General features: G+C 41.3%; 1 protein-coding gene across 17 annotated transcripts; it reads left to right on the top strand.

The window, feature by feature from the left end:
* The first annotated feature begins 1,263 nt into the window (after window positions 1-1,263).
* c2cd5 (C2 calcium dependent domain containing 5) lies at window positions 1,264-24,707 on the top strand. Of its 17 annotated transcripts, none has more exons than XM_005729886.1 (32): window positions 1,264-1,595; window positions 2,028-2,136; window positions 2,284-2,370; window positions 2,502-2,673; window positions 2,765-2,860; window positions 3,156-3,311; window positions 3,397-3,634; window positions 7,069-7,226; window positions 9,339-9,563; window positions 9,992-10,080; window positions 10,392-10,427; window positions 12,805-12,913; window positions 14,745-14,798; window positions 16,465-16,579; window positions 16,732-16,830; window positions 16,938-17,049; window positions 17,137-17,216; window positions 17,618-17,804; window positions 17,890-18,051; window positions 19,726-19,770; window positions 20,241-20,381; window positions 20,465-20,528; window positions 20,662-20,723; window positions 20,846-20,944; window positions 21,079-21,168; window positions 21,278-21,356; window positions 21,798-21,890; window positions 22,329-22,361; window positions 22,682-22,783; window positions 23,921-24,114; window positions 24,191-24,337; window positions 24,427-24,707. In XM_005729886.1, the coding sequence occupies exons 2-32, from the start codon at window positions 2,047-2,049 to the stop codon at window positions 24,550-24,552; spliced, it is 3,540 nt and encodes a 1,179-aa protein (XP_005729943.1). In that variant the 5' UTR covers window positions 1,264-1,595; window positions 2,028-2,046; the 3' UTR covers window positions 24,553-24,707. The 17 variants fall into 17 exon arrangements, with proteins under 17 accessions (XP_005729943.1, XP_013765519.1, XP_013765518.1 ...); XM_013910065.1 differs by having other exon boundaries at window positions 22,652-22,753; XM_013910064.1 differs by having other exon boundaries at window positions 22,652-22,783.
* The last annotated feature ends 1,877 nt before the right edge of the window (window positions 24,708-26,584 follow it).

Raw genomic sequence — 26,584 nt, 5'->3', positions numbered from 1 at the left:
TTACAAATCCTACCATGTGGATTCATGGATTTTTTTTTCACATTCTGTCTCTCACAGTTGAAGTGTACCTCTGGTGCAAATTACTGACCTCTGTCATGATTTTAAGTGGGGGAACTTGCACAATCGGTGGCTGACTAAATACTTTTTTGCCCCACTGTAGGTAGTCATACACGTGTAACTAAATCTCTTTTTATGTGACAGGTGTTTGTCTTCACACATATCATACATACTAAAAATACCATTTGACCCCCCTCAGTAGACAAAGGTGACAAGCTGTGTTTGATATAGACTAATCCACCTGGCACAAGAGTTACGTGTACTACAAAAGAACACTGTGTAATGTTTTCCTGATGTCTTTTCTTGCTTTGTTTTGCAGAACATTCTTACAGTTCTTACACATAACATATTACATATACATATATAAAAGGCTCTCAGGTTGAGATGTAATGGTAAATCTTTTAAAAAATGAAACAAACAATGTATAATTTTAATTTAGAAAAACAAAACAAAAAACGGGCACAACTCCTTCCCTGAAATTCACGGGGTCTGTAGTTTTAAAACATATAACATTCAAGCTTGAGCAAATGGAGAACATGCTGAGAGTTTATTTTCAGTCAATATTTCTAAGTACTCAAAGCACCTGCAACAGTGCAACAGTTTCTTGTTGAGATGTTTGGAGGACTACGGTTCAGGCAGTAGGCTACTCTACTTCTAGTTTAGGTCTTTTGTTGGGTTTTCCTGATTATTAGGAAAGCCTCCTCCTATTATAGGTTTTCCTGTTGTCATTTCTGCAAAGATATATATTTTTTCCGGATAAAGTATTCAACGTGCGCAAAAAAAATAAAATAAAAAATACAACAGCAGGATTGTTAAAAAAAATCTATCACGTAACCTCTTACAGTACCCATGCACGCAAAACATTTTGCATTTATTTTAATAATACTGGGAGTGTTTGCTTCCTCGTGCTACGGTCACATGGAAGGTAAACGAAGTTGTCAAAGTTGCGCATGTTCAAACCAAATCTCTAAGATGCCTTTAAGGGATACACTTAACGGGGGAGCTGCTATTGAAATAGATAAAATTAAGCGAAATTGAACTACTGAAAAGCTAAACTTAATACTTTGACAGCATATAAGCACGTTTTAATCATCCTAGTGGAAAAAGATATTATATTATTTCTTATATTATTATTTTTATTTGAAGCAGGGGCGCGTCGACGTAACGTTCGCATGTTAAAGTACATCTTTACGAGGTACACACAAACGCAGCACACAACAACCCCAAGTGAGAATTCATTCATCATGGGCTTCATGCTGTCAAGCTAGCCGTTGTATTTACGCGGGACGTGTGTAATAAATAGTAAGTGAACAGTAATGCCATTTGTAGAGCATCGCCAGTATCTGTAAAGCCGCAATATCTGCGGCTGGATGATTTCTAAGTTGAGCGACACTTTCCTGTGTGGTGTACTGGGAACTCACGTCTCGTGTTATGGGAGAGACACGGAGGTCAGACGAACGGTGGACTGTCAACAATAATGTCCGAGTAAAACGAGACTGCTGCTGCTTGGCCAGCTGTATGTTAATCTTCTAGCACTGGTAAGGATGCTACAGTCTGCACTGAAGACAACATGTTTATTTTGTAGCTGCATAGGTGGAGGCTTTGCCGTGTGACTGTAAAAACATGGCCGATCAGGTAACTAGAGCTAAAGAGATTCTGACTGCAATGCAGTTAACCTAAGTGGCTTTTCGTGTTAGCCTCGTGTTGCTAACTTAATCTAGCACACTGATAGTTTGTTTTTTGTTTTGTTTTGATAAACGGCAATCCAGTAGATAACCTCAAACCGAGTGGATCATCCTTTTTGAAAAACAAGAAATACAAATTCTAGTTTAGCTTTAAGCTAATTAGCTAGTGAGCTTGTAAACAGAGGAAGGGGCTCTGCACGTTATCACCAAAACATGTTTACCGACGCCTCGATGTTTCCTGTTGCTAAGGGCAGTGTTGACAGATTTAATTATATATGTTGACAGATCAGCGTAAAATTGAATCATGCCTGGGAAACTGAAGGCCAAAATTGTGGCAGGGCGCCACTTGCCTGTGATGGACAGAGCCAGTGACCTTACTGATGCTTTCGTAGAGGTAAGAGAAGAATTTATGTACTTAATTTGTTTACAGCAGTGTGACTGTACATGAACTGTTTGTCCTAATGCTGATAGTCACTTCCCCTCTAAAATGAGCCAAGAAAAGCAATTAGGCATTTAAAAAAGGTGTCTGATTACATTCCAGGTCAAGTTTGGAAACACAACCTTCAAAACGGATGTCTGTCCCAAATCCCTCAATCCACAATGGAACTCGGAGTGGTTCAAATTTGAGGTAAAATGCCTCTCTTTGAACATGAGGGACCGATGTTATTACTACATTAAATTGCAATCAGATTCTGTAGATTTCTAAACTCTCCTCCTCGCTTTTGCCTCTTGTTCCTCTTCACGCCTTGCTGTCTGTAGGTCGATGATGAGGACTTGCAGGATGAGCCATTGCAGATCACAGTATTGGACCACGACACTTACAGTGCTAATGATGCCATAGGGAAAGTTTACATTGACATTGATCCACTGCTTTACAGTGAGGCTGCTTCTGTCATCTCTGGCTGGTTTCCCATCTATGATACCATCCATGGTATAACAATCAGCTAATCCATCCACAATGATCACTAATTTTATTTTGTTTTCTTCATGGCCTTATCTATATTGCTATTGTTTGTCATCAGGAATTCGAGGGGAAATAAACGTCATTGTTAAAGTGGAACTCTTCAACGATTTGAACCGTTTCAGACAGTCTTCATGCGGGGTCAAGTTTTTCTGCAGTAAGTTTGGGTGGATTTTTGATTCTAAATGCGTCATGAGGCACAATTTTCAGATTTATGTGAGGGAGAGCAGTTCATTAGATGGCATTGTAATCAAGTTTTTTGTCATAATGATCTTGCCAACAAAAAAAGGGGTTATTCCTTAATCAGCAAAATTATAAGCCGTGTCAGTGCCATCAGCACATCTGTAAACAACGAAATACCACTTAAAACTGTGCAATAAAGATGGAATATCAGCTATAACAAACCTTTCTAGTGAAATCTAAGTTCCTTCCCCTCTGTTTTTGTATGGCAGCCACATGTATTCCACAGTGCTACAGGGCAACTTTGGTGCACGGCTTTGTTGAGGAACTCGTGGTAAATGAAGATCCAGAGTACCAGTGGATTGACCGTATCAGAACTCCCAGGGCCTCCAATGAAGCGCGACAGAGGCTCATCTCTCTCATGTCTGGTAAGGAAATTCAGGTGTTGAGGAATGAGTGCCCCAATTTTCCCTGTTTTGTTAACATGGCTGTGTGTTACCCCCCCCCGTCCAGGAGAACTACAGAGAAAAATAGGGCTTAAAGTGCTGGAGATGGGTGGGAATGCAGTAGTGGGCTACTTGCAGTGTTTCGACCTGGAAGGAGAGTCGGGCCTGGTGGTCCGGGCCATAGGTACCGCCTGCACGCTGGACAAACTCAGCTCTGGAAGTGCCCCTAACACCAACACACACATGCACCCAAACACAGCTCCTGCTTCCAATGCCTGCAATTCCCCCTCTAAAGATGGAAAGGAGTGAGTATGAAACAACAACACGAGCATGCACACTACTACCTCTTTTATGTGCAAGACTGTGAGTTTTGGGAAAGACGATTGTGTGTGCACGAGAGGGAGAGTGTGTGGATTAAAGCGTGTACTGTATAAAGGTTTATGTGCACACTCCTGTGTGTGTCTCAGTATCTCTTGATTCCCCTTTGCACTTGGTGTGTCCATTGTATCACGTATAGTGCATCATAAAACTAACAGCACACGACATAACCTGAGACACACACATGTACAGTACACACACAGCCATCCTCAACCCCCTCCTCCTCCCTTGTCTGTGTCTGCTCTTTTAGACTCCTCTTGCATGGCTTTCTGCTCTGCCTCTGCATGTTCTAGTGCTGCATCTTTTTAGTGTGTATCTAGTACACATGTTCTGCTGTGCCTCTAACTATGTGGTTACTCACTTTTTTCTGCTTTTCCCATCATAAGTGATTTGTTTTGTGGTTTACATCCAGTTCCTGTAACCTTAACGACTTGGTGCGCTTGTGTGCCTCTTATTCTCTTCAAACTTTACATCTGTGTGTCGGCGTGTGAGATTTTGTGTAACGGGGATGTAAACATCTGCTGGTGGTGAGATGAAATGTGTGAATTTAATTGGAAAACTTTTTTTTTCGGTGAGGAGAACAGTCATGAGTGTCCACTAAAAATAGGACAAAGTGATGAATCGAAGCGAGCGTAATTATTGTACCGGAGTTCATTTTCTTCTTTCTGTTATGATTGTCTTTCTTCATCTTTCCTTTAAGACTTACCTGCATTTTGGTTTTTCTTGCAATTAAGAAAGTGTTGTAAAAGAAACCCCTATTTCTTCTATGTTATCAGAATCTAAACAGCTATCTGTGATTACACACATTCTTGATTGTTTTTAAACTGGTTATTCAATGAGCTAAAGCTGCCATGATTCGGGATTCTTGTCGTTTAATCTCTTTCGGGTATTTATTGTTGTTTAATTTACTGACACTGTTCAGCAGTAGTGAGTATAAAGCGAAATTCCACTAAATTAAATCCATTTAGTAATTTTGGGTTTGACCTCAAGGTCAGAGGTCAAGTCTTGTGAATTCAATAACTTGATAAGGTTATAATAACAGATTTTTAATTTCCCCATAGGTGTATCTAGGGCTGTGCGATATGACCAAAATCTCATATTCCGATATTAAGACATCTATCGTCCGATAACGACATAAATCACAAAAATGTAACATTTTCTGTAAATTCTGTGAATCTCGGGCAGCTCGACTTGCCTGAAGCGTTTCCAGCTGGGCATCGTACCTGGAGTCGAGTGTTTTAACTGATGCATGAAACTATACATTTTTAGACATAAGTTGTAACGGCCGCCGTTTTCTTTGTGAGTATTTATTACACAGCGTGCTGCGAGGAAAAGCCTGTTCTAACGTTTGAGTCTAAGGTTTATTTTTTAGCACCTGACGGCTCTTTTTTGCTTCTCATCCGTAAACACGCTGCATCTTTCACGTGATTCTGTTTATTTTGAAAAGTCTCAACAGGATCTTGAGCTTTATTGTGAAAGGTTTATGTGGAACAAGCGGACACGCGGTGGATTTACCGTCGTTGTTGCTAACCACAACGCATTAAAATCAAAAGCTTGTCTGTCTGTAGTGTGGTTATATTAAATGTAAGAGAAAGAGAGAACTTTAAGAAATTAATATAGCCACTACAGTGACCATCAAAATAATGAAAAAATATTGCCGTAAACAGTTTATTTTGCGACACCACGAAACAAACGATAGCATAAAATGAAACTATAGACGTTTTTATGTCGTCATCCGATATATATCTTATATCAAACACTAGGAGGTTGAGGGGTAGCGCTGGCAGTTGCCACTCATTTACAGTCTCAATTCCTTCTCTTCAATAAATGCACTTTTAGTTACTACAAAAAAATACGGTCACTTTTTTTTATTTAATTGTCTATCTATCTTTGGTTAGGCCTCCTTTACTTACTTTTCAGTAAAAACAAACAAACAAAAAAGACATAATGAGAACAAAATGGTGCCAAAGTGGAAAACAAGGTCATCAGATTGCTTTTTTGACCAACAGTTCAAGATGTAGCGGTTGGATATTTTACACTATTATAAAATAAAGGACCTTTCTTAATCAGTTTGCTTAAAATTGATATCCACAGTTACTCCATGTATTAAAATGATTGCCGATTATTTTCTTTTACTTCTTTTTTTTAATATTTCAGCCATAATGGAGAATTTTTAGGTTTCCCAGGGAGCCATATAAAAAGAAATTCTTTCCAGGCTATCTTATTTTTGGTTACTTATCTGTAATGCTGTAGAGCTTTCGTTACCTTTTTTTCCCCTCGTGTTTGCATCCCTGCTCTGTATATGTGTGAGACTGAGATTTCAAACTGAGAGCTGCTTGTTGTTTTCGTGCTTCTTTCACATGACTTTAAATTGAATAACAGTGCAAAAAGTGGGAGTTTTAACAAAAAAAACCCAACAACCTCTTTTTGCTGTTCTTTTCCTTTTTTGTCTCCCTTTTTCACTCTACTGCAATGTTGTGTTGTGTTGGTTCTTGTGTGCACCTCTTTCTTCCTTTCTGCCAACATTTGGATTTGGACGTTTCTCACCGCTCGTGTCCATATCGGCCCTTCGTCTTCCTCTCTCTCTTTTTCTTTGTCTTTCTCTCTCTCTCTCACTCTCATTCTTTCTGCTGATTGGCCCAGGTCTCCCCTTGCCCACGGATGCCGCTCCACCCACAACAGCCCAGTGCATTCGGTCTGCAGCTCCCAGAGACTGTCCCAGAACTTCTCAGTCTCTGTACCCACACTCATCTTCACTGGTACGCAGAGGCAGGAAAGGAAATAGGTGCAGGAGAAAGGCAGGAAATCAGAAATGCAGTGTAGCAATAAAGCTATAAGATAGAAGCATCAAGGCAAAGAAGGTAGACAAACCCTTATGTCCTTAAAAATGATTTTAGTCTGGAATCCCTCCACTTCTCATTTTCTAATTACTGCGGGGTGGGCAGTCGGGTTTGCAGTTGCATCAGCATTTCTGAGGAAGGGCCTGTAATCACCCTACAGTCACCTGACCTTTGCTTCACTCTACTGGGACACATGCTTCAGCTCGTCATCCTCTGTTAATCTGATCTTTTTTTGTCTGTTTTGCCATATTGCTTTCTTTAGTTTCATTTATGTGTGTGTGCGTGTGCTGTTCTTCGTCCTTACTTTTTGCTTTTCACGCTTGCTTTTGTTTTTTTGTTTTCCAGCCATGCGTAGCACCTGACAACACACCTCACCCAAAGCAAACAAGTGTCACATTAAAAAGTCACCCTTCCACTTAACAACCTCGGTTCACTCTCACCCACATATGCGCACACATACAAACGCTCAGAGGGGTGCAGTGGTGACTGACGTGTGTGTGTGTGTCATGTTCTCCTGGCAGGCCGGTATTTGTTGAGGATCTGCCCTCGTCCTCCGGCCCGCCAACCCCTTTCAGAGCCCTTCCCACCTCCTCCTCTCCTCCCCCCTTCTCTCCCTCCAAGCCATGCAGCCGCCAGTCCTCATCATCAGACACAGACCTCAGTTTGACGCCCAAGACGGGTAAGAATACTTGGCCCCGTCCCTCTTTCCCATTCTCATCCCTCCCTTCTCCTACACTTCATATTGGTGCTGCTGTGTGGTTTTGTTTTTCAAATTCAGTTTATTCAGTTCATTTTTTAAGAATATTTTATCATTATTTTCTGTTGTAAGTTTTATTATAAATATTTATTAAGCCTTGCCTCGTCTCCCACTTGTCCTCAGTGGCCTGGTGTGTCTTCTTGTTTCACACTTTGAAAAACAAAACAAAACAAAAACATTTTTAATATTTGTAATATGAAATATGTGCTTCATAGCCTGAAGGCACACCAGATCTCTGTATTTGTTCCGTCCCCTTGTTGTTGTAGCTTTAGAAGCACTGTGTCTCATGGAGGCTGTTGTTGATTGAAGGTCACTTCTCCATTAGTAGTCATTATGGTTAATCATTGAGCAAGAGATAATTTTGGTAGAACTCTGCCCTAAGGACAACTTAAGCACATTTTAACGCAGGCCACTAATAAATGCCACAAAAACTGAGGAACTTTTCACCACAGCTGCCCTCCCGAGCCCTCAGGATTGGACCTACATTTTCCCCTAATCCACATTCCTCCTTTCTTTCCACTTCATTATCTTTCTTGCTCATGTTTCCTCTTCTGTGCCTCCTTTCTTTTCCTCTTAAGCCATTTTCACATGTAGATTGCAGGAGTCCAGACTTGAATCTGATTGAATCTCTGGAGAGATTGGAAAATGGCTATGCACCAACGCTCCCCGTCCATTCTGATGGAGCTTGAGAGATTCTGCAAAGAAGAATGATAGAAACTTCCCAAAAATAGGTGTGCCAAGCTTGTGGCATCATACTCAAAGTTTTGCAGAGAAAAATGAATTTAATCAATTTTTGGAATAAGGCTGTAACATGGCAAACTGCTACAGCTGTGAATACTTTTTAGGTGCACTGTATAGCTAAGTCTTTAGGATTTAACACTTTTTCAATAAGATTTGACTGAGTTGTAGACTTTTAAGCTTTAATTCGAGGCATTTGACAAAGTTATTGCATTAACTTGTTAGGAATTACAGCCAATTGTTTACATAGTCCATTACATCCAATTTCAGAGGAATGTTCTTTTGTTATTCCGTGATAATTTAAAAGCAGATAAAAAAATCTAGGGCTGATTCCAAGTTTAGAGCTTGCATTTAGTAGCTGACCTCAATATGAGATCAAGAGATGTATAAATACAAGTTAAAGTGCTCATCATTTGGCTGAAAGACCAAAAGAAAACAGAGAGCATCAGCTTTAAGGAACAACATTCTGGTGTATTCTTAAAAAGAAGAAATGAACTAGCCAGTTCAGCAACATCGAAAGGCTTGAAAAACCACAGAAGACAAGTAAAGTCCACTATAACAGAATTATTTCCATGTTTAGGAAAAACAGCTTCACATCTAACCGAGTGAAGAGCACTTTTGGTAAAGTTGGAACAATCAACGAGATGCCTAAACTGAGGTTTTCACAGGTCGTGACAGGAAGGCCAGATCAGACCGCCGGGAAACATCTAGAAGAGCCTTCACAGTTCTAGAAAAATCTTTGGACAGATTGAAACCAAGATCAACTTGTACTATAATGATGGGAAGATAAAATTATGGAGAGCAAGAGAAATGACTCATGATCAGAAGCATTGATTGTCTGGAGTTCATGTGTGAAAATGGCTTTTGCTTCCCATCATTCTTCAGCATTTTTCCTTTTTCTCTCTCCTTACAACCAGTACATGCAGTGCACATTTGATAAATGTCATTAAATTATTTGAATCGAAAGTATATTTTGGGTTCTGCAACACTGAAAGTCATCAGTCTGTAGTTAGCATGCTAATTTAATTAAAATGTGGACCAGCCATGTAATGTATTGACAGCTGATCCACTCACCAAGGTCAGTATCAGTACAATGCCCAGCTTACTTAATACTAGCTACCTACTTTGCATAGTTCATTTCTCTATGCTTGTGTCCACTTTCCTCCTCATCGTGCTCTTCTCCATCTTCTCAGTTGTTGTGCTTCTACCTACTCTCTTCATTGCTCTCTGCCTATCCATTCTCAATATATCTGTTTTCTTTATGCACCCTCCATCTTTTTCTCTGCTGTTGGATAGAGGAGCCCCATTCAGTGAGATGCAGACCTGGGATCTTCCTCTGCCCCAGCTCCCCCATCCTTTCCACAGACACTCTGTCCCTTCCTGGTTCTGGCTCAGTGGGCTGTGGTCGTGGCTCTAATCCCAGGGCAACCACCTCAGCCCCACTCTCCTCCATCCAGTCAGACTCTGCCTTGCTGAGAAAGAGCGTGTCCTTCACTGAGGACCTGCTGCTGGCAGCCTCCGGTATAGTAGGCCTGCTGTGTGTCACCGAGTGCCAGAACCTTATAACAGTGAAGTGTTGGCATCTCACTCATTTGATGGGTCAACAGCAGGACTGTTCACACCCAAATTGTCTTGACTGGTTTTGTCAGAAACACTAACTGCTCACAGTCCACAACACTACTGTGAGAGTCCTATTCTGAATACCTTAACTCCCAGCATGTGGTTTGATGTATTTTCTAGTGCACTAAATGATCAGAATAAGTTAGTCTGAGGTTCATGAGGCTGAAGATCATTAGGTTTTTTTTTCATCCAAGTTCAACTTTCTCTTGATTTGTTTAAACATGAATGCTGCAATGTAATAATCACCTGACAGTTTGTTTGTCTTTGTGTTCGGCTGACTTTTGTGTTTAAAATGACAAAACTGAAGCCAGGCTCTCCTCTGTGATCAGGAATGGGCAGTGGAGGCAGCGCCGGGAAGGAGGCGGGACCTCTGAGGACCCTCCTCAGACAACAGACGCAGACAGCTCTTGAGCAGCGGGTACGGTGACAATGGTGTCACTCATCGTCCACGCTTACAAACAATTAATTACTAGCTCACTACTGGTGCAGACACCTGAGACTGAAATGCAATGTCACAGCTGACGAGCCATTTTGGAGAGTTGAGGGTTTGACATTTGTGTTGGCGTTGCATATCAGCCTCAGATCTCTGTGCAAATGGTGAGTTTTAACACAGGTGCATTCTTTGTGACAAATTCATAACTGACATTGGAGAGGTGTTTAATGGGGATCGGTCTGTGTAAGACCAAGTAATGTTCCATTTTTTGTGTCTCGACCACTTATGCTATTCAGGGAGCGTCTTCCTCTGGGTTATTGTTAAACGCCAGGGTATGTCCCATCAGTGTGACACCTTCTCACTCTCCACCTTTCCCTTGAAACCCTAACCAAGCGGATGGCCACCACCTAGCCTGAGTCAACTCCTAACCTAGCTCTTTTTTATTTTTTATTTTATTGCTCTGCACCCTCCAAACCCTAAAAGATTGACAAACATGTAAGGCAGAGTGCCTGAGGTTAGGAGTTGGGCTCCCTTCTTGTTCGAAGGGGTGTGTTTGAGACTGTTCGTGTTTCGTCTGGATATTCATCTCAAGTGCCTCCCTCCTTCCAGAAAAATTTCCTGACTTTGACTTTTGGTTTCCCGTATCAAAAACAGGAATGAGCATACTCATCTCATCAGCTCATTCTTGTGACCTGGCTCAGAGTGGGAGGAGCTGTCAGACAAATTGGAAGACATCTTCCTTTTGTGGAGTAGTGGATACGATTGAAATTTGTGGCATTCCCACCTGATTTCTGATCACTGAAGCCATCCATCACATACTGGTCCTGCATGGCTGGGAATCACTACGTCCCTCTGCTTTTCTGTAAGAGTGTTGTCTCTTCAACTAAGAATGAATACCAGCAGGCTTTGTTTCCTGCTCCTCGTGTGAGTGAATGCATGGATTTGCATCACATTACTTGGCTAGAGACAGAAGACCAGCTGTGTTCTTAGTGGGCAGAGACAAGCATGTAAATCAGAGTAATGATTCACAGCCGCAAACTACTTTGTCTGTCTTTGTCCTTCACTTTCAGCTCCAGACCTAATGAATGCATGTGTATACGGTAGACTCAAAAGGATTCAATCACTACATCAGTGACACTAAATACCTAGGCTTTCATAGATGTTTTTCTCAATCATTTCCAGCTGTATTTGAAATGCTTTTGAGTTTTATTCCTACATGGGTAGGCTGTAGTGGGGAATCTCAGTGGACAAAACCTGCATGGGGGGCTCATCACACTCTGTCCTTGGTGCATGTTTCCACTTATCCTATACCTGCTGTAACTTAAGTCTACATGCATCATGTTTTAGACTTTAAAAACAGTTTTGAGTGATAATCACCTGCTTCAGTGTATATTGGAAGAGGAAAAAATGTGAAGTTTGATAACTGGTTCTGCTTTAGGATTTTCCAATTTCTCAGTTTTTTGCATAGAATTGATACTGTGAGGTTTCTGGGGTTGAAGCCTTTAAAAATATAGGATGATCTCTATTCAAAGTATTTACTAATTCATTTTTTTTGTTATGCAATATAAAGATCTTATTAGTAGTGTGCAAAGGTCTTGAGCTAGCCCTTGTTTTTTTCTGGGGGGGTTTTTGTGTGTTTTTTTTTTTTTTTAAACTAAATTACCTCCAAGCAGGAAGTACAGTAGGTGGTTTTGAGCAGTAGTTCTCCAGTGTTCTGAAAGTCTTTCTAGGTTTTTTGATTTGCATGTTGGCTGCTTTTTCATTCATTTTCAGTCCAGTCCTTGTACGTGATAGTTTTTCTTATTGTTTTTGTCAAGCCACTAAAAACTGATGTCTTAATCATGCAAACATAAAAAGGAATTTAACTCGCATATGTCTGCACATTACAGTCAACTTGGCAAAGAAACATTTTTAAGTTGTATCTTTAGGGACTTTTTTACTAGCAGACCATGAGAAAAAAACACTTTGTTCACTTTTATTTAGTTGACTCTATGAAAAATTGCAAATGTAACATGATTAGATAGATGTATTTTTGCACCAACAAGGTGATTTTTAAAGAGCTATTAGCTGAGTACCAGATGAACAGTAATTGAAATTCATATATTTAAAAAAAGGAAATAAAATCCAGCAAAGACCTGACACAGGACCTCGCTGTTGCTTAATTTTTCAGCACAACAGTGATTCCAAACACAAAAGAGTTAAAAGCATACATGGCTAAAAAAAACACATGAAGTGAAACATTAACACGTGAATGTTCTTTAAGAAGCCTGGAGAACTTTTCCTGAAGACTACTGAGAAGGACGCTTGGCTGAAAGACTTCACACTTTAGTGAAGATTAAAAGGGGTCCTTCCGAATATTGACCTTTCAGGCTAGTTAGAATTGTGAAAACTGTTTTTGCCTTATGTACTGTATTTCATTTATGTTTGTAGAATTCCCATTTTCTTGGTAAAATATAAAGAAATATAGGCTGACTCAAGACTTTTGCCCACTACTGTAGGTGTTGTATCTTATAGTGGTGTTTTAACCACCTACCTAACGCAGAACAAATTAGCCTTGTCAGCAAAAAGTAAATATTTGAACTCAGTTTTGAGTTGAGAACCTAATATTCACCAATGTATAAGTAAACATGAGACACAAAAATACTGGAAAGGCCCTTTCTGTAAGTGACCAGTGTGTGTGTTTTTGTTTTTTTTTAATTAAATGTGTAGGAGTTCCCCTTCTTCACCTTGACGTCGTTCCCGCCTGGTTTTCTGCTGCATGTTGGTGGAGTGGTCAGCGCTCGATCTGTCAAATTACTGGATCGGATACACAACCCCGGTGAGTTCAACACACAAAAGCACACAAGTTCCTAACGTAGCTCGTCCATCGCGCCATGAAAAGATAAGAGTGAGCTTTTTCCATTGACCCTACAGTGTTGTGTGTGTTTGATCTCGTTGCAAATGGCTGTTAGTCAATGCTACCCATTATCCTCTTGTGTTGCCAAATTTTTCCAGTGTATGGTCCTACTCCCAATTTGTTTGCAAAGGAAAAAAACAAAACAATAAGTTGACGGTCAGACTTAAGTTTATCTGCAAGTCCTGTAGGTAGCAGGTGAAAGCTGTTCCTGGTCACGCCGATAGGCTGCGTCTGCAGTTTGTTCTAAACTTTAGGATGGGCTATCATCACATGTGTCAAACATTTTTATGGATAGGGGCAACTTTCACCTTGTCGTTTGACTCACTGGCTTTATGTAATTAATAGTCTGTGCTGGTCATGTGGTGGCTCTGTGTGTGTGCCTGTGCTGTGGTTGCTGTGTTGTTGTCGTGCAGTGCTGCCCCCTGCGGCTGAATTGCAGTAGTGGCGCATGGCTCCAGTGTTTTGCCTGCTACTTCTGTTGTGTGTGTGGTTGGCTGTAGGTGGCAACATGTCGGGGTGCTGTGGTGTCTTGCTTAAGCTCTGCCAGCCTTTCTCTGTCTTTATTGAACTCACTGTGTTGAATCTGTTCTTGTGTTAAGAGGGGCATAATAAATACACCTTCAAATGAGATTTACAGACATTTGCTCGTCAGGTGATCACCTGCCTGTTAACAGTGTTGAAATGCCTGAGTCCAGTTTATAGACTTAGTAGTTTTACCTTTTAGCTCAGTTTACTAATAGCCTACCAATACGAATGAAGGATGTCTGAGAATCTAATCAAAGGGGAGTGTTGATGAATGTGGGCTGGGTTAGGATAAGCAGGGCTCTTGTCAGAAGTGGACAGGGGAACTAAAATAAGACTGTAAAAAAAGGTGCTGTGATTAAACCTGTAGTCTTGTTTAAATTAGACTCAATGACCCTGATTGAAACTCCAGGATTAACTTGGAAAGCAGTCTGAAAAGAGCCCTGTTCACTGTTGCCTTTCTACTACAGAAAAACATCAAAGGTACCCTGTGGAGTTTTTCTTCAAAAATAGCACCGGGGAGCGATATTTTTACAAGTGCATTACTTTTTTAGCTTGTTTTTACTTCGACAATAACAACAATAACTTAACAGTTATGTTCTGCTTAACTCGGGCTTGATCTGCTTGTTATTAGCAAAATACATTAGCTAATGCATGTAAAAGCACTTCATGTAATGTTTTATAAATGCATCCAAGGCCGTCGTTGTTGAATCACTGCAGCTAAATGTTGGCAACCCAGATGACTTCTATCACTCACTCAGGTTGGTCGGCCTGCTCCAGACTGGCACCGTTTGAACCTGTTGACTGATGATTTAAAATCGGAGCAGGGGGGCATTTACAGTAAGAACATGCCCGGTGCATTATGATGAGACGCATTCGTTTTTGTTTACGTGAAAACTCCACAGTGCGCCTACATGTACTTACAGTCGCTGCATGCTCCTTTTTGTGTTGTAGAGCTTCTCTTCTCCTTATGTTAAAAACAAAATAAGTAAATATAGCCTGACGCTTTTACTCATCTCAGTTCTCCTCTCTCCCTCATCAGTCTTTTTCTTCTCTGTCAGATTGTTTCAATAGGACCTAACTTAGTTTGTCGTCGCATTAGTGACTGTGAAGTGGTGTCTGTCTTTGCATAGTGATTGTGGAGTGCTTCCGTTGTGCTGTGTCGGTTTGTTAGACTGTCTCTTCTTTTCTTTTTCTCTCTTTTCTGTACTAACGGTGTGTTCTGGCCCAGCCTTGGGTAACACGCGCTCATACAAACTGCTAGACTGGAATAGTGTCACTGCAGGTATTTTCCCCCCTTTTAATGCTCTCACCCACAGGAATGATGGCAGCTCAATGAAATTAAACCCATGTTTGCTTAGTGTTAAACTATAACGCCCCCATAGAAAGCTTAAGTAGAATTCAGCATAGCCTCATATTGCTGAAAACTTCTGACTTCAGTGAGCTGCCATCTTCCTCTCTCTAATCTGTGTGTTTGCGTGTGTGTGTGCTGAGTTTAGTTGAGCATGCCCTGCGTCCCCACCCCATCCAGCCTGGCCTGGCTACCCCACACCCAGCTCATCCTGCTGCACAGAAGAGCTCCTGCTCTTCACTAACGTTGTCCCAGCGCTGTTTCTAACGCTTCCCGAATGAACATTGTGGTCAAACCTGTCTAGACCAGAGGAGGTTTAGGAGGTTTACTCTGTCACAAAGAGCCACTGAGGCATGTGCATCCTTAACTCACTGGGCCGTATTCATACTGAGAGAAAGAAAGTGAAAGAGAGAGAAAAGTGATGAATGGATGCATGGAAAGAAGTCGTTGGGGGGCACAGTTGAGGAAAATTAACTGGATCTGGGACTTTACGGTGGGGATGGAGGGAAAGAGGTGAGCTGACTTAAATAATGGAGTAGATTTGATGGACTCTAGTGAATGAATATGGCCCTTCTCTGCCCATGACTGTGCACATGGTCATGAGTGTGCACGTTGGTGAGCCTGTGCCTGTTTGACATAACTGCTTCTGGTTTAAAGAAACCCACCTCGTGGGCCTAATGCCTGACCATCAGTCATTGTTCTTCATCTCTTCAGTTTCACAGCCCATTCTTCTCACCCCCTCATTCATTCCTCTCCCCTGTCTCACCTACCATTTGAGTTTCTCTCTGTATTTGGGAGGCTCTGTCAGCATGTAGCTCTCCCAGGGAATCATGGGGTGAAGCTCAATACTCTAATGTAGCTTTTTTTTGGTCATGTCCTCTTTGTTCAACAGCCTAAAACAACCATATGAGTCAGATTAAGCTCTCAACTTGCAATGATTTGGCTTTAAAGAAAAAGATGTTTGGAGCAAAGCCTCATGAGAATATTGAAACACACCCATGGTTTAGCATAAGTATGATGAAGGCTCGATCGCTTTAAAATTACTAGCTTTGTCACCAGGATAGGAAAGCACGTTTAAAATTAGGCGTAGTGTCTTCTCTTATACCAGATTTTCTATCTATACTAGCAGAGCCACATAATGGCTGGTGGCTGTGTCCTTTCGGTTAGTGCAGCTGGCTGAAAGGAGACAAAGAGAAGGGAGACATGAACATTTATATGATGTCCACTAATGAACTAATCTTGTCTGACCATTGACTCTGCCTTCATCATCATCATCTCTCTGAAATTCTCACAAACCATTTTCAGTGTCAGTTTGTTTTACAAACTCACGGTTGGTTTTGGCCTGCTTTGATACACTGTTTAACCCATAAAACATCAGAAAATACAAACTGTAATGTTGGCTGTTTGTTGATTTTCTGGTAAGTCAAAGCAGTCAGATTAGGCACCAGATTATGCACAGATTTCCTGTTAGTGTTGTTTGGATTTGTGAGGGTACTGCATTTTTAACCTATATTTTAGTGTTCAGTGAGGTGTTTTGATAAATAATTCAGTTAGAAATGCCTCGTGAAGGCTGTTTGATTTAGAATTGTGTGTTTCGCAGATGAGCCCGAGACTCGCGACGCCTGGTGGGAGGAGATTCGCCAGGAGATCAAATCTCATGCCAGAGCTCTCGGTTGCCATGCGGTTGTAGGGTACAGTGAGAGCACAAGCATCTGGTATGTACTGCGTAAAGACACAGAAAAGTGATGCACTTTAATCCCGAGTTTGGTACAAAACACTTGGATCCTTGTGATTTCTCTCTTTGTGTCCTGCTCTCATTGCGCTATCTTGTTTTTCTCTTTTCATTTCTCGCATTGGCTCAAAACAGCGAGGAGGTGTGTATTCTGTCCGCATCTGGCACAGCAGCCATCTTGAATCCTCGGTACATGCGTGAAGGCTGCCTGGACATCGGCTGCACCGACCACAGGTTGGTTTCTTTTTTTCTTATTGTTCAGCTCAAAGTCTCGGACAGTCTGAATGTCAGTCATCACGTGTTTATGACAACGCACCTTTTTGGTTTTTGTTGTTCTCCAGGTTTGAGGAGCCATCGCCACCGAACTGTGGCTTCTGTCACATCCCGTACGATGAGCTCAACATGCCCTTCCCTGCACAGCTCACCTATTGTTACCACTGTAGACGACAAAAGGTATCAAATACAGTTAATTTCTTTTTAGGTTAAATAAAAGGTTTCTGCTCTTTAAAAATATCAATAACTACTGCCTTTTTTTGTAAGGTTCCTGATGTGCTCTTCACAACAATTGACCTGCCATCAGAAGCAGCTGTTGCAGGAAAGGGCTGCCTTATCCAGGCCAGGTATAACACCTCACCAACCCACTAACCCTTCTTGATATTAGCAGAAAAGGAGTTAAAAGGCTTTTAAAAAATATTACTTAGGGAAAAATACACACACACACAACTCAAATCTATAAAAGTAAAGTATATTACAAGCATTTCACTCTATAATCTAGCTATAAATTATAACTTTTACAGTAGATATTTCAGATAACATAATTTATAAGACCCAATATTCTTCAGTGGTATCATGTGGACTAAACAATACACCTCAGACGATGCATTTTGACATCAAAGGAAGTTATCAAAGTGAGCAATTTTGACCAATCAAGGTCAATTTTAGACCTCAATTGGGTTCAGTCAAGCAGGTTTTCTATGAGTGGATCAATGCACCTTCAATGCCAGTGCCTCTTATCTGTCAGGCTGTGCCGTCTAAAGAAGAAAGCCCAGGGAGAAGCGAATGCAACGGCCATCTCTAACCTGCTGCCTTTCATGGAATATGAGCTACACACTCAGCTGATGAATAAGCTGAAACTGCGGAGCATGAACGCGCTGTTTGGCCTGCACATACAGATCAGTGTTGGCGAGAACATGCTCCTGGGTCTGGCTGTAGGTTAACCTTTCATGCTAACAAGTGATTATGTCGCTTTTATGTGTGGTGGATCTTAATCGAAGTAAACGTGTGTGTGTTCAGTCTGCTACAGGTGTGTACCTGACAGCTCTGCCTGCTCCAGGGGGTATCCAGATAGCAGGGAAGACTCCAGGAGACTTGAGCAGCGAGCATATATCATCCATTCAGAAAAGGATTAATGACACCATAGCTGTGAACAAAGAGCTCTATCAAATAAATCCTCCGGTGAGACAGTCAACACTTGCTGATACAGTGAACTTATGGAAGCTGATCTTTGTGATAAAGCCTGAAAAGTCTCACCTTTCAGGGCGGGTTTGTGGTAATGTAGGTTTGTTTCCAACTGCAGTAGCTGTGGTGTCATGTATGAAGCCTTTTAGCACAACAGAACTAAAAACGTTAAAATTTATGATGTTCAGACATGGTAAAAACTTACCCTGATGAATACGCTATAACATCACTGTTTGTGGTCATTTTATACTGCAACAAGTGGGAACAGTTTTCACATTTTTTTCTACTTTGAAAGAAAAAATATCTACGGTCTATGACCAAGAATATTAAAGACTAGTGCATTGTCATCAGGCTTTTACATTGTATGGACAATACTAGTGTTTTCCATTATTTTGGTGATATTTTACAGTGTTAAAAAACATTTTATGAGACATACTATACAGTCCAGACTATAGTTATGTGGACAGTTACCTTTTTATTTTGTTCTCCAAGCTTTGTTGATTGGATACAACATTAAAGGGTCAAGATTTACAAAGATTCAAAGTGCCCGGCCAACTGGAAACTGTTTCCTGGGTGGCTGTGTGTCATGGCTCAGAGCTGACTATCAACACTTAACCTTCAGTTACAAGTAGAAGTTATGTGTCATTAAATGAGAAGAGAGGAATTGAACATGAAAGAGAAAGAACTCCATGTTGGTATTTGTTTTCCAGAAAATCATGGTGAAAGAAAAAAAACAAACTTGCTGAAAAGCAAGCCAGAAATGCTTCACAAGTACATAACTTGTTCTCACCTTTTAAAGGAAGAATTCGTGACCAGATTAATTCATGATTAAAGGATCAGAAGAACAAAGGGGCCAAGTCGTATGTGTATATATATCTAGATCAGGGGTGGGCAATCCACGAGGGCCGGTGTCCCTGCAGGTTTTAGATCTCACCTTGGGTCAACACACCTGAATCACATGATTAGTTCATTACCAGGCCTCTGGAGAACTTCAGGACATGTTGAGAAGCTAATTTAGCCATTTAAATCAGCTGTGTTGGTTCGAGGACACATCTAAAACCTGCAGGGACACCGGCCCTCGTGGACTGAGATTGCCCACCCCTGATCTAGATAGATAGATAGATAGATAGATAGATAGATCTTTTGACTTAAAGCCCCCTCTCTGTTATTGTTTCAGCCCATATGGCTGTGTTTGCTAATGTCATATTGCTAGTTGTTAATTAATTCACTGCTGAAAAAAAGCATAGGGACGAGTGTGCAGGTGTGCACTGTAGGTGAATTCTCTAGATGCATTAAAAATGGTCATCAGGCACATAGCCGAAGCAACCAAAGAGCCTTCCAGGGTGAAGAAGTGAGCTGTCTTTCAATCGCTGTGTTAATCACTTGAGCCAAATCTGTTTGAGACCTATTCAACTTGCTGAAGGTCAGATTAAAGAAAGAGTCCCTAAACGTTGTCTGCCGTGCATAGGAAGCGGTCCTTTCCATACTGATGCACACCTTCTCAAATGAAATCTAAGACTTGACACTTTAATGTAGTACATGTCATCTTATTTAAATCCTCTGTGCTGAAGCTGAACAACTTCTAACTGTCCATATATGCCTGGGCTGTATATTCTGTTCTTTGTGAATCGTGATAAACTTACCCCTCTTGTCTCTCTCTGATCATTAAAGAAATTATTTGCCCTGGACCCTGAGGTGTTCTGCGGCATAAACATGGTACTGAGCATGCCAACCTTTAGCTGTGAGACGCAGCAAAGCATGACAAGTGTTTCACACTATTAATCTCACACTATTAATTGCAGCTCTTAACTGGGGACTTTTTTTGTGTGTGGGGATAATACATAACCCACACCTGAGTCACCTCTTCAGATGACTCACTGCAAAGTCATTTTATAAGTTGTTAACGTACTTTGATTATGTCCATCTCCCCTGACCAATCACACTCTCCCCTGCATATATATTTGTGTGTGTGCGAGTGTGCGTTTTCCCAAATTAACACCAACCATGAGTGTGTGTCAGTAAAGTTGACTGGGTGAGTGAGAGCATGTGGATTGTTACTAACACAGTCATTCTACTAGTTACAGTACAGATGTACAGATGTTAGATACAGATGTGATCTTCTGCGGTGTTCTGGTTTTCTCTCTGACGTCCCGTCTGCTCGGACGCTGCGTCTGTTTTGCTTGCAGGAGCTTGCAGAGGAAGGGGTGGGCTCTCCAATCCCTGAGCCAAGGCATCGATCCAGACTTTTTCGCTCCCACTCGGAAAGCTCAGACGAGCTATCAGAACTGGATCTGTCCCACGGCAAAAAGGATGCCTTCGTCCTGGAGGTGTGTATCTGTACAAATCAAATCAGTACACGCCAGTTGTAAATGCCAGTTTAAATGGTGACAATGTTTGATCACTCCTATAGATTGATGACACCGATGCCGTGGAGGATATCCACTCCCTCCTGATCGATGCACCTCCCCCCACAGGTACATGCTGCACACTCACTCTGGTTCAGTTACAATGGATCGTTATGCACTGCACACAAGTTAATAATTCAGTCCAAGCTCTAGCAGGTGCCATTGTTTCTGTGCTTCATTGCATCTGCTTCAATGTCTTCAGGTTTCTACAGCTGCAACACTGAAAATATGCCTGGGATTTCTAACTGGACTTCAGGAGTACAGGTACGTACTGAACGTAGTTGTATCAATACTAGCCATTATTGCAGAATAATTATTTTAGAAATAAATACAATTAAGTATTAATTTAGATCTGTGTAAATCTGTGTCATCCTTTATTTTGACAGATGTTTACATCAGTGAGGGTTTTGAGGTTGAGCAATGCCAATCTTACTAACCAAGGCTTAAACAAGATCTTTACTGACCTCTGTGAGAACCTGCTGAAGGTAAGAAACCATCATGGAGCAGGTTTCACACTGGCACTGTTTTTTGGGGGGGGTTTTTCTTAGTTGAACTTGCTATGGTTGTCTGTGTTTAGTTTTGGGTTTTACAAGTCTACAATTCATCATGTTTGTTTCAGAGTTTTTACTTCAAGCTGCGCTCTATGATCCCCTGCTGTCTTTGTCATCTCAACTTCACCGTAGCAGTGCCAGAAGAAGAGCTCATACAGGTGAGACAATTCAGGCTATCACTCATTTGTCAAGCTGCCAGAGCAGTGAATGTAATTGAGAGAAAAAATTTTTATCTACTGCTGTTCCTCTGCTCGTCTCCCTGCGCAGGTCACAGTGACAGCCGTTGCCATGACCTATGACAAGGAACAGACTCAGGAGAAGACAGCTGAGAAGCCCGTCAACAAAGGTCAGTCTCTCTGTTAATTTTACTTCAGTTAAAGCTCTGCTCAGATGAAGGAAAGCTTTCATGTCCAGTTTAATACACTCAGTACTCATCAGTCAAAGAAAAAAAAAATTCAAGCTGTATCTATGAAGTGAGCCACTACTTGACTCCAAATAATGCAATAACTCAGCTTAGGTAAGTTGATATCAATATTGAGCAAAGCTGAGAATTATTGCATGATTATTAGTGAAGTAGGAAAACAAATATTCTTTTAGGATCTAAGCCAGGATGTCAAACTCATTTTACACGATAGGCCACATACAACCCACTTTGGCTGATTCTGGCCCCTGAGGTCTTATGTTTGACACCCCTGCTCTAAATAGTGTATTGCTTTTAAGAAACATCCTTGCTAGTGCTGTGTGTTGTGTGTAAAGTTGAGTGTGGTTTTTGTGTGTATCTTTTTAGGGAGCCTTGAGGCTGAAGAGCAGCTGCAGTTTCCCCTGGAATTGTGTGCAGACTCGTCCTCTTCCAACATTCAGACAGCATCCAAAATCTCAGGTATCTTTAACTGTATTTTTACCTCCCTTACCTCATCCGTTACCCTGCTTCACTAAACAGGTATCACCCATCTCGTCCACTAACACATCAGATACAGTCTCTTTATTCAGCCCAGCTGCAAAGCTCTGCCAAAACCAGCTGCTTATAGTCCGATCAGCAGGTAAATGAACTGTAGTAGACAAGTGAGAGTTTGTTTTGCCGTGAACTTAGATAACAGTCTGTGACGCTGTCTAGAAGAGACTTTGTGTTGGTGACCCCCATTTGCATTAGGCTAACACAGCCATGGGATAATGGGGTGGGGGTGATGGTTAAAGCTAGGCAGCGCCTGCTGTGTTCGCCTTGTGGCAGTAATCGGTTGTTACTGAACTTTTCTCGCCTTCCGACAAGGACAAAGTTAGACTGTGATGGTGTGTATGTGTGTGTGTGTGTGTGTGACAGGTGTCGGAGAAAGTACCAACATGTCACCCAGAGGTAAGCTACCTTCTTGTCTTTTATTTTCCCCGCCCCTTCTCCCGCTACCGAAACTACTACACTGCCCTGTTTTGACTTTTCATCCTTTAGTCTCGGACAGAGTTATCCTGCACAGCTCCCAACCCTCATCCAGTTTTGTTCTTTTCTGTTCGTTTGTTTTGTGTTCTGTTTTGTCTTTTCGTTTTCTTTTCTTGTTGTTGTTGTTGCTGTTGCGTTTGTGAATGCACGTGTGTGTGTGCGCGCGTGTGTGTGTGTGCGTGCGTGCGTGCGTGCGTGTGTGTTCTCTCCAGCTGCCTCCGTTGATTACGGTTCCTTTGCAGACAGATGCAGCACCTGGCTAGAGCTGCTTAGGCTGAAAGCTCACACCATAAGACGAGGATCAGTTAAGACAAGTAGGAGGACACAGTCTCTAGCACACTCTGGTGATCATACCCACAAATACAGAACACGGTTCACAAGCGGTCACACATACGCGCACACACCCCTCCATGCATGCCGCTGGGGGGCGGAGCATTGTAAATCAAGCACCAGCTTTGTTTTTGTTTTTTTGGCTAGAGTGTGAAAGTTGACGCCCCGCCCCTCAGAGGGATCCACAATTTGCAGCTTGCCAAAAACAGTGTGTCACATTAGAAAGGTTTTTGCATTTTGTGTGCAGCATTTTTCTCAAATAGCTTGTTGGTTGCAGCAATTTCATGAGAACCTCCGGAGGGTTCCTTTTATTCCCCTCCCCTGCTTTTGCATCACTGATTCTTCTTATGCTTGGAAGATAGGAGGAGACACTGTATGAATGCTAAAGGATTTCATGTCTGATTTGTTTGGGAACACACTGATAATCACGGTGGGGCGGGGGTCAAAGCTTTTCTGCAAGAGCTCGTGTGACTTTTCAGATCTGTGCATGTTAAGTAAACTACAGTCTAATATGTGGCTCTGAAGGTTCCTGGTTTGATGGATGTAAGCCACATCAGGTAAATTTGCAATAAGATATTGGAGCATCTTTCACACTCTGGCTTGTGTACATGTGCCCAGCCTCAGCCTCACAGCCGTTTCTGTCTGTCTCCATGTCTGAAGCCTTCTTCACAAATGCCAACATATAGAATAAAATCTCTCATGTACTTTGCTGTAAGCACTCTATTCACACTTGTAAACAGCTGTGCCCAGGTCTGTCTGTCTGTCTGCAGACATGTGTAATTGTTTGTTTGCATCAACTGCATGATATGCATGGCAGCGCACACGCGCCAAGTGATTGTCTATTGCATTCTCAATGCTGCATGTAAATCTAACAAACACACACACACATGCCTAAGCACATGTAAGTGCACATTTTACTCTTGCTGTGCAAACACTAACAGCTGAGTTTCTGCATGCTCATTCCACTATGACATTTCTTTCTGCTTCAAGGCTCATGTCTGCTTTTAATCTTTCCACTAGTTTAGAGTTTTTTCTGGTATCTCCATTCCCGTTTTATCTCTTCTTTTTCTTTATATCCCCCTCTCCTCTCTTCTTGTTTTTCTCTTCACGTCTCCCACTTGCTTCTGCCTACACTCTCTCTGAACCTGCAGTCTCATCTTTGGAGCGCTGCAGTCCGCTTCAAGAGGGACGTTCCCGCTCGCTGCGCTCCAGTCGCTCGTTTGGAGGCAGCTCGGTAACGGTGGTGAAGATGACGCCGCTCTCCTTCCTTCCCGGGACACGCATCATTAAATACCTTGGCATTATCAACATGTTTTTTATCAGAGAGACGACATCATTACGGGAGGTACGAGCGACGTCAGTAAAATATCCAAAGTCCCGCGCGCAGTTTTAAACGTAAAGTGTGTTTTTGTTCTGTGCAGGAAGGCGGTGTCAGTGGCTTCCTTCACTCATTCATCGCGGAGGTGTTTGCGATGGTTCGAGCCCATGTAGCGGCCCTTGGCGGCAATGCAGTTGTGTCTTACAGCATGAAAGAATGTGTGTTCATGGAAAATCCAAATAAAAATCAGGTGATATAAACTGCACATTACTAACAGGCGGTTTATCTCAGTACTGGCTGTTCAATTGATTACATTTTGTGTACTTGTTCTTCTCTTAGGCTCAGTGTCTCATAAATGTAAGCGGTGATGCGGTTATCTGCATCAGCGAAACAGACCAGGAGTCCTCAGCATCTACGGCAAATACTGGACAGACCGGTGGCGGTGAAACCGATGGGGCTACATGACAATGACACTGGTCCCCAATTCGTGCTCCAAGAAACACACACTAAGTCAACACACTTTAAGTCTAGCCGTCCAAATCTGACTGACTTATGTTTGCCTTAAAACTCTATAAAAGATCCAAAGGCTTGGACACAGCGAATAAAGAACCATTGCTCAAGCATGCAAAGCAATCTATATTAATATAGGAGTGTGGGATGTTTCTTTTTTGTTTAAAGAGAACATATTTTGCAGGACATATTATGGAATTTCAAAGTATTTAAAAACATTTAATTTAAAACCAGTCACCGACTCCTTACACCTAACCTTCATGTTAAAGCCGTCCATGCTGGGGTCACTCGCAGCCACGGTATATTGGTCATCCAGTCGGGTATGAGTAAGGCAGCTATGACTGATTTGTCCATCCACGGATCACAGATGTCGCTCAATGACTGAAGTAAAAGGGATACAAGCTAATGATTTTAAAACACAGTCAAATTCTTACTCAGTTATTTTCATCCCATGTGTTGAGCACCAAGTGAACAGATTATGCATCAGGCAAGGCAAGTGTTTAAATTTCAACTGATTGGTGCTCTTTCTTAAACTATAGAAAAAATAGCCTGAAGTGGAAAATTTTGAAGCTAATTCCAAAGAATCCAGGTGGACATGTGATCCGTTCACTGTTGTCCAATTTTAATGTTTTATGTCTAAACTGGGCTCATGTTGAATTTTTGAGAATCTTGCTAATTAGTTTTAAAGTGTTTCTCAGAGGAAGTCCAGAATTGTTCTGCAAGTGTGGAACGATGGTGTCACAGCTGTATTTCTGGGAGGAAACTTATGTTACATGCATATAGATAACACAAGCCAAAATTATAGGTGTTATATGCACATATTTTTGTAGAGCAATAACTCCCTTTAGAATAGCCATTACCATATATTCAGTATAAAGCTATTTAAAACTATTAGATTATATTGCTTTATCCTAAATTCAAGTGACATAGCAGGTATGCTTTTTATTCACATGCAACTGGAGTGAGCAGGGAAATGGTGACAGGTGTGATGTCAGATGAATACAAACAAAACTGGTGAGTTGATATAAAGCGGGTCTTTGGGATGTCGTAGCAGGGATGTTTAATAGAATATAAAAAATGAGGTTGTTTTGAAGTATTTAAACCTTGATCTCTGGGTATCGAAGCAACTGACGTCCTCTTGATGCATTTATCTGTGTGTGTCAAATTTCACATACCTTCGCCAAGCTTAATCGCTGTTTCGTGGGCACTCGTGTTTATGTTTAGAGTCTTGCTGCTGGTCTTCTGTCTATTGTGGGGGGGTGGGGGGGGGGAGCAGCTACAAGTGTCTGTGCCACCTGAAAACAGACTGTAAGTGTTCTAAAAAAAAGAGAGAAAAAAAAATCAGATTTCTAGTATTTTTGTAAGTTAAAGAGTCCTACTACTTAATTCAGCTGTGCAATGAGTTTCATGATGTTTTTGTGTCACTGTGTCAGAGGATTAGTGGTACTCTGTTTTGTGTGTGATCAGCTGTTTGTGATTAGTTTCATATGTTTGTGTCTAAAACTTGAATGTAAATACTTGGAAGCTTTGGCTCTTTGACTAGCAGCATGCAGACCCATTTTTTTTTATTGCCATGACCCTGTATGCTTGCCTGATAGGTCTTGCACAATAAACCTGAGTCAAAGTGACAGCTATTGGTTTCTTGTTTTTATTGTTATTTGTTTAATTTGAGGAGCTATAAAAATAGAACGGGATCTGTAGTTGTCTTTTTAAAGATTATTTCTGCCAATACAAAAACAAAAAAACCCCTCCCCAAACCATAATTTAAAAAAAAAAAATTGTTGCCATTTGCAAATCAAAGAGATTTAGAGTGGAGTTTACGTTTATTGTCTTTTGAGTTGGACATCTCTAAAATTTCATTAGAATTTCAAAAATAATGTATTTATTTATTTTTTGTAGCCGTAGAAACAACCTTCTGAAGTCGTGACCCTGCGTTTTATTTTATTTTAAACATTTAAACATTTTCAAAGTTTATTCTTCTGTTTGT

This window comes from Pundamilia nyererei, unplaced genomic scaffold, assembly GCF_000239375.1.
Source record: "Pundamilia nyererei isolate P.nyererei 1_Seehausen unplaced genomic scaffold, PunNye1.0 scaffold00035, whole genome shotgun sequence".
Taxonomy (NCBI): Eukaryota; Metazoa; Chordata; class Actinopteri; order Cichliformes; family Cichlidae; genus Pundamilia; species Pundamilia nyererei.
Note: the sequence above shows the minus strand (reverse complement) of the source record. Positions and strands in the feature narration are given on the sequence as shown.

Excerpts from the sequence above, each read along its gene's own strand:
- c2cd5 (XM_013910064.1), top strand. The coding sequence starts at position 2,047 with ATGCCTGGGAAACTGAAGGCCAAAATTGTGGCAGGGCGCCACTTGCCT. Across the intron at positions 16,580-16,731 it reads AGTGAGAGCACAAGCATCTG|CGAGGAGGTGTGTATTCTGT; the intron begins GTATGTACTGCG and ends GGCTCAAAACAG. Across the intron at positions 18,052-19,725 it reads TCTATCAAATAAATCCTCCG|AAATTATTTGCCCTGGACCC; the intron begins GTGAGACAGTCA and ends TGATCATTAAAG.